Genomic DNA, 13090 nt, shown 5'->3' with positions numbered 1-13090 from the left:
TTTTATGATAAAAAAACAATATATTGTCGTTTCTATAGCGGATGTGTAAATAAGATTTTTTTTATTAACTTTAAATCGGATAACTCAATTTTTTTTGTAAAATCACGATTTTTTTATATACGAAATTATTTTCGTAATGTACATGTTAGTTTGTTATTTAGTGACTATGCCGGTGTATATAACCTCTACATATAGTTACTAGATATACAATACGGCTAGTTATAAAGATATATAAGGCTATATGTGTCTATATGTAATCCGAACACTGCACAGTTTTAAAATGTCATTTGTACTATAACATATACGGAATTTTAAATATATTAAATAGGTCAATTACCCACATTGCACTACACGGTACAAATTGTCTATGTTTCTCACAGACATATATTATGTGCACTCGACGGTACAGTCAGCGAAAAATATACGTATGTAATGTATTCACAAGAGATAAATAAACTAAGAAGAATATATTAAAAAAAGATAAAATATCATTTAGTCATTATAAAACCTTTTAAAGTAAAGACGAAGTATATATATAGAAATGTATGAAATTAATTTATATAATAATTTTGTTATGTTCCATACATATGCGAAGCTGACTGTACTGAATGTTTGAAGTTTTGTCCGATACATATCGCGTGGTGTTTTGTTCAAAGGCTTGCGTATTGCGGTGACGTAGATTTCTGCATGTAACACATAGACGGCATTTATTTCGTAAGCATTAACAACTCAAATCTGCTCGATTTAACATGAAATTTATGCAAAAACTTTTACAACGTAAAAAAAAATAGTTTTAAAAAGTTCGATTTCCATTTTGTATTCATCGTTAAATAATTATAAATGAACTAGCTGTCGCCCGCGAGTCCGTCCGCGCGGGATTAAAAATAGATGTTGGCCGATTCTCAGACCTACTCAATATGCTCACAAAATTTTATGAGAATCGGTCAAGCTGTTTCGGAGAAGTATGGGAACGAAAATTGTGACACGAGAATTTTATATATAAGAAGTTCTTTTTAAATGGTAATTTGTACCCTATTTTTATTTTTTTAATATTTTAGGGCTCATAGGATTGTATTGGAAATATATCTTACATATATTTTATCAAAAATAAAGATACGGATAACATAGAAAGGCCATAATAGTATTTTTTTATAGTTTTTTTTTTGTAAAAAATTTCACGATAAATCGAGCAGAATGTAGACATAGCACGTTATAGTAATTTATATGTTGATTTCTCTAGTTGTAAGCGTTCAAACTAATTAGTAATTACCTCCCTGTGAATTCTTTTCTAGTAACATCTAACCCCATTTTAAATTGTAATATGTTTACTCCGGTATCGTCCAATTATATTATTATATTAAGTAAAATAAATATTGTTAATTTGTTTTTGAATTGCAATAAAATTTGATTGATATTTTGCTAATATCTTTATGTGTAATAAATTAAATAAAAAGTATTTTATAACGTAACGATTTTAACTAGAATTGTTGTATAGTTGATTTCACATGTTTTCTTTTTGTATTAAATATAAACGTAATTTAATCGATAAATTAAGGTATTTTTTATGGAACGATTAACGCAATAATATTGTTTGTAAGATTTGCACTGGATTTTTTTTAAAAATTAGAACTCGATTAGTTTGGTGCTTTTGGTATTTGTGTGCTGACGTTACAAAAGCAAAAATTCTCAAACTGTGGAAATCGATTTTTTTTTTCATAATCGGTGATATAATTTAAAGCATTTGCCATTTTAAAGTCATAGTTGCCATGTTAATATTAAAATTTAAATAACCCGTGCTATTTTATCTTTGAGTTCAGTATTATCAACTTCTTAACACATTGAATGCCACCGATACGAGTTTCGTATGAAACCGTGGCATGTTATGTGTTAATTTGCTTTTGAACAAAGTACAAAATCACAAATTGAGAAACGAACAAATTGTCAAAGCAGCATTATTATTTCTAATTATAAAGTATGCGCAAGTTCGTCTATCTTAATTGTTTGCAACATTTGTTCTTGCCTTTAGACAAATTAAAAAAAAATACTCCTCATTTTTTATACTTTATGAATACTGGCAACATTAAATTCTGTCGTTTTCGTTGCTGGTTTAACTTATTTATGGTTTACAATTTGCGTAACTAAATTAAAAATTATAACATAAAATGTCCGTTTATGTTGGTAATCGTATTTTTGGTGTAATTCTCAATAAATCTTGTAAAAGTGCAATGTTTGGTAATTATTGTGTTCTATTTAACAATGAATTGATGTTCGCATATTGTAGATATTTGTACAGGAATACTGTGGGTTTTCACTGACGAAACATGTATCAAACATATTTACATATACACAGAAAATAAAAGAGACAATATGTTTTTGTATCACTGTTTCACCAGTGGAAACCTATGAGACAGTAGTATGAACATTTTGTACAGATAAAGTCAGATAGATAAGAACTAAGTATAGATCGATTCGGATCAAAAGTTTAAGGGACTGCGATATTTTTCACTTATAGAGGTTTCTTTCTAACCCGACTTTCACCCTTATATTGGTCGTCCATAGACATCAAACAATAATTTATCCCGGATCGACTATATTCCTTTTTTTGTTTTTAAAAGTTTAAAATAGCTTTATATATGTCTGTATTTTTTTTGAGTGATAATTTTATTTGACAGAAGCAATGTGACATCTATCTGACATTGTGTGTACATTCAGAGATTAGAGACGTGAGAGGACTATAATATTATAAAGCATATGACAGCGATGGAGTCGGCTCGTGCATTAACTAAGGTAAAAATTACCTGAACACATTTATATAACGGTGTACATTTTTGATATCATGTTGTACAAAAGAGACATTTGGTATGTTATTTTATAGGAATGAAATAAATAGCCTTAATAAATTTCAACGTGTATTATTTTTTTGTTACGCTTTTTATTCGTAAATAAAAGATTTTTTTTATTATTTTGAGAACTTTATTAATTTTTTATATTATAAATTCACACACACATACATCTGACGAGAAAACAGACATTACAAATTAAGCAACATTCTACCTACAATGATATGGTTTTTATCGTTAACACCTTAATCTATGTTGGATATATTTGTCTATGTACAACATTTGTTCTTTGGTGTTGCCATAAATGGACATGTATTTTATACTTATCTATACATCGAGCAGTAAATCTCCACTGTTTGACACTTGTAATAATTTTTTAATTGCCATCCCAATCTATTACATGACAATTGTATTTACACAAGTACTACTGCAGTGGAATCCTAAGATGATTTAACATTGAATTAAATTTGAAAGTTACTTGATCCTTTTGTACTATGGAATTTTAGATTTACATTACAGTTGCTGGGAGGTAGAAAAACTTGCTTTTCTACTCTTTACTGTAGGTTTACACTGCCGAAACATCTCTACACAAACATACAGTTATCTATTATAACTTTTTGCAAATACAATGAGATAGACAAAAACATGTTTTCGCAAGATCATTTGGAGTGTGTAGAGTTTTGTAATTATTACTATATTCGCGATAAACACTTGAAGAGTAAAATTTTCTTAATAATACAATAGGCCTACATATTGCTTTTATTTTGAACAAACACGACTTAATATAAAACGCTTAATATATCACACGAAATTAATTAAGCGTAATTGAATTGAACCTTGTAACAAAAAATTAAAAAATGAAATAAACTTTGTTTTTTTTTTTTTTAAATCGCTATAATGACGTTTAAATATTTGACAGATGACAGACCACTGCTGGCAATAGTGTCACATATTTAGAGCTTTAAAATTTTTGTCAACATTAATTTAAAAAAAAATGGCAAGATAACAATAGCTTGCAATGATAGCTGAATTGATAAAATCGCTTTATGAATAAACGATAATAATATTATAACAAAGTTAAAGTTAATATAACTTGAAAAAAAATTACTTAGACTAACATATTATGGATGAATAAAAAAAATGTACTGATGATTCACATAAATGCAGAATATCTAGTGCAGTAATTCTTTTCAATTTCGATTGAAAACAATTAAAAAAAATGCACTTAAAACGTAACGTTCCAATTTAACATAGAGTATTAACATTTGGACAATAACGGTGGGTCACAAAGCAAATAAACGCACACAAAATTAGTAAAAAAAAATAACAAAAACAAATTTAAATTTTGGCACATTCAACATAAAACATTATTAAATATGTTTTATACTAAATTCTATTGGTACTCATAAAACTACATGTTTATACATCTTATATATAAAATTCTCGTGTCACAATTTTCGTTCTCATACTCCTCCGAAACGGCTTGACCGATTCTCATGAAATTTTGTGAGCATATTGAGTAGGTCTGAGAATCGGACAACATCTATTTTTTATCGCCGCGCGGACGGAGTCGCGGGCGACAGCTAGTAGTTATATAAGTACCAACATTCAGAACACAAAATAGAAATGATAACATCCTCACAATAATTTAATCTTTATCTAACGAGATACATTCTACTCTTAAAATCTATAAGGGAATGTTTTTAAATACTTTTTAATATTTATTATTAATCAATAAATTACTTAATAAACGTACCTTATCATATATTAAATTAAAATATCTTTAAAAAAATAATGATAGTTATATGTGTTGCCATATAAAAATAATTCAAATATATATATGTTCTTTGACATACGGAAAGTAAATTTGTTGGTATAAAATGATATTCAGTAGTTACGTATCGTGAGATCATTTATTTAAATAACTTGATATCAATTGATGGACATCTTCTCTTGAAGTATTTGAAAATAACAAGCCTGGAAATAAACATATGTTCATTACATTACTTGAATTACGACACATTTAGAAAATCAAAATATTTTATGAGGGCGATTTTTTTAGAAATTGCGTAATTTGGAGAATTGAATATATTATTAATTAAAAAAAAATATATATTTCTTCTGAAACTTCCTCTACACTGCGAAAAAAATGTGAATTAAACAAGGCATTAAGGCAGTGGGTATTTGCAGTGGGACAGTGCTGCTGAAGGCGCAGTGGGTAGTGGGGCAACAGTACCTTAAGGGTGGTGAACATGAGGCCGAGCTCCCCGCACTGGTCTCCGGGCTCCAGGAAGTCCTCCAGGAAGTGGAGCTCGGAGCCGAGCTGCAGCACGCGCGCGCGCACCACCACCCACTGGAACACCGGGAACAGCTCGTCCATGCCCCACAGGTAGCTGCATCCTGCACACAACACACATCTTCTCTCAGCTCTGGATTAACACTGGAATAACATATTCCAATAAAGTAAAAATATTATAGTTAACGCTTTTCGTCAAGAACTCTATGAAATTGATTAGTATTCACCTAGCTGCTGCTGCACGGCTGTGGTCATCTTCTGGAAGGTGGTGCGGATGACGAGCAGCTTCTCGATGGGAGAGAAGGTGGTCTTCAGCTGCTGCAGCGTCTCCACCGCCTCCTGGAACAGCTCCAGCTGCGCCTGCGCCGGCGACGTTTGTCCCGGACCGTTGGGGTAGCCGACCCAGAATTTTCTACAGTTCAAGTGAAAAAAAAGTTGTGAAATTCAAACGATAAAAAGTGAAACTAAATGTCTTTTTTTCATGCCATTTGTTGTCTTGTCAAAAGTGGCGCTTATATCTTGGAAGTGATAAAGGCTGGTATGATGATGATGACTATTTTTGTAAGAATTAACGTGAAATGAGATTTGTGTGGTAGATGTGATATCGTCGTGTCTCACTGGTCGATGCCGAGGAAGGCCATGAGGGCGAGGTCAGGCTGACGGTTCCACTTGAGCAGACGGCGCCAGTACAGGTCGTCCTCGCGCTTGTTGTGCAGCGCGTACAACACGAACAGCGCGGGGTGCACACGCGGTAACAACGCGCCCTGCACCAGCCGCGCTCCGCTCACCACCTCGCTGACGTCACAGTTATCACCTCATCACCTCATAGTACACTTGCGATTATTGTATCGCAAACATTCCGACAGAGTGCAGAGTTTTCAAACCGCGACCTTCAAAATGTCAAGTTGCAAAAATCTGCTCGTTGTAAGTGTGATCGGCTTAACATGTTTTCTATGTCAATGCTATATCAATCGTCATTTTAAAAGTCACATTATCGCGTCACATGTCACGCAACAATTTATACTAGCAGTCGCCCGCGACTTCCTCAGCACAGTATTAAAAAAAAACAAAAAGTAGCTTATGTTCGCATCCATTAGCTACCGTTTCGTCCAAGTCCCGTCAAAGTAAGTCCAGCCAGACACACAGACAAAAGTTTTATAAATCAGTTTTTTGTTAATAACAGAAAGACACTCCAATTATTATTAAATGTTTGTAGAAAAAGTAGTAATATTATAAGAACATACCCTTCAATAGGATCGTTGTGTTGAGAGTCAGGATATGGCAGCAGCAGGTCAGCTCCGTCGGGCGGCAGCGCGGGGAAGAGCAGACGCACGAGGCGGTAGAGGCGCGCGGTGAGGCTGCGCAGCTCCGCCACCGCGTGGCTCAGCAGCAGCGGGTGCACGCGCACTCCCCCGTACGTCGTGTTGAACGCCCCGCTCACACCCACCACCAGCTCACCCACGGGGTGGTGGCTGGACTCACAGGCCTGAGGAAATGGACACACCATGTCACATCGGTCTTATTTTAGCCACAAATAATGTTTATTAGTAAGTCATAAAGCACAGACTCGTCAGGTGAATACACTATCATAAATACATATAAGCAAACAAAAAATTAAGTAATGTTTGTATGAACTAGATGTTAAGATGTATCAAAATTCTTATTTTTTGTGAACTACTCTGACTCCGACTGCGTGGACTTAAAAAAATACTTAACAAGTATCCTATGTGTTCCAGATTATGTTCTACATATGTGTCAAATTCATCAAGATCAGTTGAGCCGTTCTGGAACGATACCTGTTAAGGAACATTCATCCATCTAAACTTACGCATTTATAATAATCCTACTAACATTATAAATGCGTCTTACTAATATGTATGGATGGATGGATGGATGGATGTTTGTTTTATGGTATCGCCGGAACGGCAGAACGAATCTCGATGAAATTTGGCATAAGGGTAGATCATAGTCTGGAAGAACACATAGGCTACTAATTAAGTTTTTTTTATATTGCCGCGCGGAAGGATTCGCAGGCAACAGCTAGTAGTATAATAATATTTTAAATATTACTAACATTATAAAAATATTGCTTCAATTCCATATAATCAGCATAATTCAATGTCTTCTGTCCGAACTGCGGTATGACTTCCAAACAGTCGACTGACTTCTCTACATCCGATCCCTTCCCTGGTCGATGCTTTGCCTTGTGAGAGCAGGAGATAGCCACTGCGACATTCTGCCATATCTTAACGTTGTCCACTGCGGGCGCGGTAGGACCGGTCGCGAAGTGATTGCCCGTCGGAGTCAGCAATGAATCCGACACACCGAGACATTGGAAACATTGTCGGAAGAGAGCGTTCCATTTCTGATTCGGTGCGACGCTCAATTTGCCGAATGAACTATAAAAAATAAAAATTAACACGTTCAGTGTCAAGAAATCGTAGTGGCATGGAACGTGTTAAAGCTACACAAATTGTTTTCAGACAATGTTATTTAAAAAAGTTAGGAATTAGTTCTTGAAGAACAAAAAAAGCGATTCCGTAGTAACATGTATAAATTATCACGATTTAAACACACAAAGAATGTCAAAATAGACAATTTAATAAAGTTTTATGTTATGTTAAAACATTAAATGCCACTACGATTTTCAATATAAAAATGAACTTGCCAGACGGCACGTTCGCACTGAAAGTGTTAATCATACTTAGGTTTAGAATTAGCAGGCGGCGCTGGGTTTGACACATTGAGCTGCATGACAGCATTGGTGAGTTTGACGCCATCAGTCCAGGCCCCGCTGAGGCAGCCCTCAATGCGGTCACCACTGGAGAAGGTCAACACGCCTTTGCCAGAAAACACACCAGCTGCACGGAACTCGCCCTCGTAATGAGTTCCGTCTTCAAACACCATCACACCATGACCCTGGAAAACACATTACGAGTTCCAGCCAGATTTAACTAACAGGCTACAATTTTTTTAGAATATGTGTTCGATTCAAAATAAGAATGTATGAAATCATATCTTGATAAATGATGCCCGCAAATAGTGGTCAAATACGTGCTATTATATTGTTAATTTCATTCTCTGGTTTTCTTATAGTCCACCTAAGCTGGTGAAACCCATATTCAAAGACAATAAAATTCAAACTCTACAATTTATAAAACATAGAAAATATTAAAAAAATATAATTCTGTTTTTTTTTTTTATAGTTGTTTTGTTTGATTACTAATCTGTCGTTAAATTTAAAACAGAATCAAGAATGAGACGTAATTAAGAATTTATCGCAACGTTTACTATGCAGCAATAGTAAACATATAATAATTAATATTGATAGTCAATATTGATAGTAAAATATATACAATGTATTATAATGACTCCTAAGGATGATTTATGAGTTGAGATTATTGTACGAACTATTTAATATAGTGGGTTCCCACTGTAAATACATGTACTTAAACATATTGTCGTCTCTCTCATTGTCTTTGGAAAAAACAGAGATAAAAATAACATGTTTATTCAGGTGTATTACACATAAGAACGCGGTTATAAAATTTATTTGCTTTAAATTTGTTAAAGTTATTTGTGTATATATTCTTGTATCAATCAATGAGTAATAATGAACGGAAATGTGAATCAAATTGATAAATATATTAAGATAAATTCATAATTTTACTACTACTTTATTTCGTGATGTTATTTGTAAAACACACTTTAATATTTCGTAGCATAGTCATAAGGTTCCATGGTGTAATGGTTAGCACTCTGGACTTTGAATCCAGCGATCCGAGTTCAAATCTCGGTGGAACCTGAAATGATTACTTTTTGTTTTTGTGGATTTTTTCAAATTTTTTTCTTTTAATTTTAATCTCAATTTAAAATAATTAATTTTATCCCAATCTATATGTATCATCGATTGTGAATATTAAATTGGTTTTAACTTGTTACTTTAATCTTATTATAATTAAAAACAAATCAATTGAAATAATAACAGAAAAACTGTTATCTCAAATGACGCAAGTATGTAGCTATAAAAATCTGCATAAGACGTGAGGTGTTAATTTAATATAGATAAAAAATATGACGTAATACGTAAACTTCAACAAACCGTTAGAACGTCTTGCGTGAACAATCCTTCGTAGTAAATCCCGTCCAAGGTCACGATGAGGCCACAACCGTGTTTTTTATTATCACTCCAATTGCCTAAATATTTTTCACCTTTACTTATGTCATCCATTACACCGTAACCCTGGCGTACTCCGTTCACCCATTCACCGGTGTAAATTGTTGCGTTCGAAGACTTGAAATCACCCTGCTTCTTTACACCATGACCGTGGGGATTCCCCTCTTTGAAATGGCCTTCGTATATATCACCGGAAATATATTTCATTACCCCATATCCGCTTTGGAGATTATCTTTCCAATGGCCTTCGTATGTGCCTAGAATAAGGGGTTCAAAATTATTTAATTATTATGATAATAGTGTCTATTTGTGTTAATTTGGGTTAACTCAAATAAATTAGACTGATGATTTGTCTTTTTGTGTATTTATCTAATTAGGAAAGATAATTAGGTACACGATTGATAGCTTCAAGTTGATATCACCTTAATATATTCCAGCATTTTCTTTTCTAAAAATACGTTAGTTTCTTACCTATGTTAGGAATTTCCATTTTACCATGCCCACAAAGTGCGTTAAACTGTAGCTGACCCACATAAAGTTTCCCATCAGGCCATTCCACTTTACCATGACCATGCATCTTCCCATCCAACCATCTTCCTTGATATTTAGCTTCTTTGTAAAATGTACTTTTACTTGAAAATGTATAGCTAGCTGTTCTGACTGCCGGAGGTTTAAACAGAGTTTCTTTATTTAAAGCTGTTCTTATTGAAGTATTGAATGAATGAATCCATTCTGTTTTCTCTTGCTCAGTAATTGTTGAAACTGAGATGGTTTCCTCCGGAGTTATAAGTTGTATAGCATTTTGTAGAGAATCAGTATTGGGCACTGGTTCAACCCATAATGTTTCAATGGGATGAACATTAATGACACTACCACACATGTGGACAAATAAGTCATTAAACAAAATAAACCAATGAGTACTAAAACGTCCAGGGTTTACTAAGTTTAGCTGTCGAGATTTTGACTCTCTCACCAATCGTCTTTCGGGCGTTCTATATTGCTCCAAAGGTTTACCAATACTTTCCCAAAATAATTTTGTCAGATCTGCCTCCTTTCTTTTCTTCTCTTGATCATCAATTAAATTGTCCAAAGATGATATGACTTTATTCAATTTATCCTCAATATTTAATTTAACTTCACCTTTCTTTCTTTTAGTTTTATGTCTCAGTAATGTTTGGGCAATACATTTGTATGAACTTAATCTTGTTAAAGGTTGAACAAAAGCTAATGCGACAACTGCTTCTAAGGTTTTCTTATTATTTTTCTGTTTGTTTGTTGGAAGCTGATCACTAAATAGATTATAAACACTTGATGGCACATCAACAACATTATTTATATGAGCAAATCCACCGATAACAATCAAATTGCTTATAGCTAAGTAATACTTTCTATACAAATAAATATACTCTTCTATGTTTTTTATTAAAGGTATATCACATTCATTTATGTGCTTTTCAGCATATTGCCAAATGGATAGCACATTTAGAGCTGTTATATTTAAAATGTCACCAAACATATCACATAAGTTTTCATACACATTGGAATGTAATGTTATTGCTTTACTTTTCTTTAGAAAAGGTTTAACAAGTGTTTGGTGAATTAATATCATTTCTTCTAAATATCTTTGAGATATAGATAAATTTTGAAAGTCTGGACTAACAATAGATTCTTCTAGGGAACAATAACTTAGGTTGCCGGATGATAAAACTCTCCAGTGATAGCACATGTTTTGGGGCTTTCTATGTGTTTGGGGTTGATTTATTTTAACAGTAAGATTTTTAATATTTTCACTTTCTTCATCTTTTTTATCATTTAAATTCACTATGGTTTCTGTAAAACCTTCATTATGCTTTCCCATGTAAAAAACATTCTCATTTTGCGTGTAAGCAAGTGTATGATGATCTGTTGCAATCATATCTCTTATTCTGTCACTATCAGAATTTTCAGTGAATTGTTTTGGGCCACTTTTATCTTCCCTGGAATCAAAACTAACTTGATGAAAATGATTATAACCCCATATAAATAATCTTCCATCCAATGTTAGAGCAGCACAGTGCCATTTACCACATGATACCTTTTGCAATCCAAAACCTGATAAACTCATAACTACCATTGGCTTGATTCTTTTAACTGTATCTCCAATTCCTAGTTGTCCATATGTTATATCACCCCAAGTCCATAATTCAGTAGCCAAAATATTTTTACCAAGTTTAGACATATTCTTAAGACTTTCAGTCTTCCTCGCTGCTTCAAAGTCTTTCTCACTACTGATTGTACTTGTTGAAAATTGTAAATCTTCATAATTTCCATTTGATGCACAACTGTACATAAGAGAGTTGACTTCTTCAGTTTGAACATTACTTTGAGGTTCAATATCATTGTTATCACTGCTACCACTTACATGTCTGGACAATGTGGCAACTTTATCACCAACAGTCTTCACCCCTTCATATACTAGGTTTGTAAGATTTGATACATTTTCTTTAATTATTCTAGTCGGTTTCTCAGTGTATTCAACCAAATAATCTTCACCCACTGATACCCAAGATAGCTGTCTACTTAAAAATTGTCTTGCGGCATCAGTATTAATAAAGATATTGTTTATTTTGTCAGTACTTCCTTGAGCTGTTTCATTTTCTTCCTCTTCCTTATCATTATTACCTAATTCATTATCTTGTTTTTCATTACTTTCTAAATTATTACTTTGAAACTTATCTTTTGTAATCTTTGATTCTTCAGAGGAGGGACTAGAGTCTTCAGTAAAACTTTGAGCATCAACATGGACATCTGTTTGTGGTGCTGTAGTACTGCTGGAATCTTCACTAGATTTACTGATGTGTACTCCGAGAGGACAAGTCTCTGATAAAGATGGGACTGATGCAGGAGATGCAAGCCCAATTATTGTCTGACATTGTGAACAATTTGATGCAAACACTTCCTCATCGTCATTGTCACTATCAGTGTCACAATTACTAGAGTGCTTTACATTCTTCCTAACAATTACAGCACCAAAATTTTGTCCCACAGACGCACTGTACACTGTTCTTCCTTCGAAAAACGGAACTTTTTTAATACTAGAACTATCTAAAGCTATTTGTGGCATAACACCTGAACCCCATAATTGGCCTTCACTGCTAATAAAAAGCTGCCCAAAATCACTTGTCACTACATTTCTAAACTTCACTTTATAACTGTTACTTTTGAAACCATGAGGACAACATCTGGAATCCTCTTTAACAACAATTTCTTCTTTGTTTGTAAAATTGATATTTGTTTTATAAAGTCTTCCATGGACATCAATAACATAAAGTGTTTCGTTGTGATAAGATATGTCGATTGCTGAAATGCCTGTAACCTTTTTAAAATTTAATGAATCTTCTACAATGGTACAATAATACACTCCATGATCGCTTCCTAAGACGATGCAGTCTGTGCCTATAGAACACAGTTTCACAACTTTATCAGGTACATTTTGTGACGATGAAATCTTCAATGGTGTCAACCCACACCAAAATTTGTGCTCACTCATTTTAAGAACACCCACTTTCTCTTGAAATCAAATTATTCATTGTGCAAAGATTATTTTTTGATTTGATTATAAGATTGTCAGATGTCCCCGCCTTTAATACATCTGTAAGGTGAGCAGTTTTAATTTTCACATCAGAAACAATTATTTTACACTTTTTAAATCACAACAAAGCTTTCACAAAAGCTTCATTCTAAATGGCTTCCTATTATTTCTTTCAAATTCAAAATAAATATCATTGTGATAATGAT

The 13090-nt window shown here is 33.3% G+C and overlaps 1 protein-coding gene and 1 non-coding gene across 2 annotated transcripts; one reads left to right on the top strand and one right to left on the bottom strand.

Annotated features, from left to right (window-relative positions):
- Nucleotides 1-4627: 4627 nt before the first annotated feature.
- Als2 (Amyotrophic lateral sclerosis 2) lies at nucleotides 4628-13090 on the bottom strand. The gene is made up of 9 exons (XM_013325918.1): nucleotides 9785-13090; nucleotides 9239-9570; nucleotides 7841-8055; nucleotides 7211-7535; nucleotides 6381-6622; nucleotides 5755-5931; nucleotides 5364-5548; nucleotides 5077-5240; nucleotides 4628-4817 (listed from the first exon to the last, which is right to left on the bottom strand). Exons 1-9 carry the CDS (start codon nucleotides 12840-12842, stop codon nucleotides 4773-4775), a joined length of 4743 nt encoding a protein of 1580 aa, XP_013181372.1. The 5' UTR covers nucleotides 12843-13090; the 3' UTR covers nucleotides 4628-4772.
- Nucleotides 8870-8941, top strand: TRNAQ-UUG (transfer RNA glutamine (anticodon UUG)). The gene has a single exon. It is a non-coding gene; the product is annotated as a tRNA-Gln (tRNA).

This window comes from Papilio xuthus, unplaced genomic scaffold (assembly GCF_000836235.2).
Source record: "Papilio xuthus unplaced genomic scaffold, Pxut_1.1 DF824655.1, whole genome shotgun sequence".
NCBI lineage: Eukaryota > Metazoa > Arthropoda > Insecta > Lepidoptera > Papilionidae > Papilio > Papilio xuthus.
This window is presented reverse-complemented; position numbering and strand designations above follow the sequence as displayed.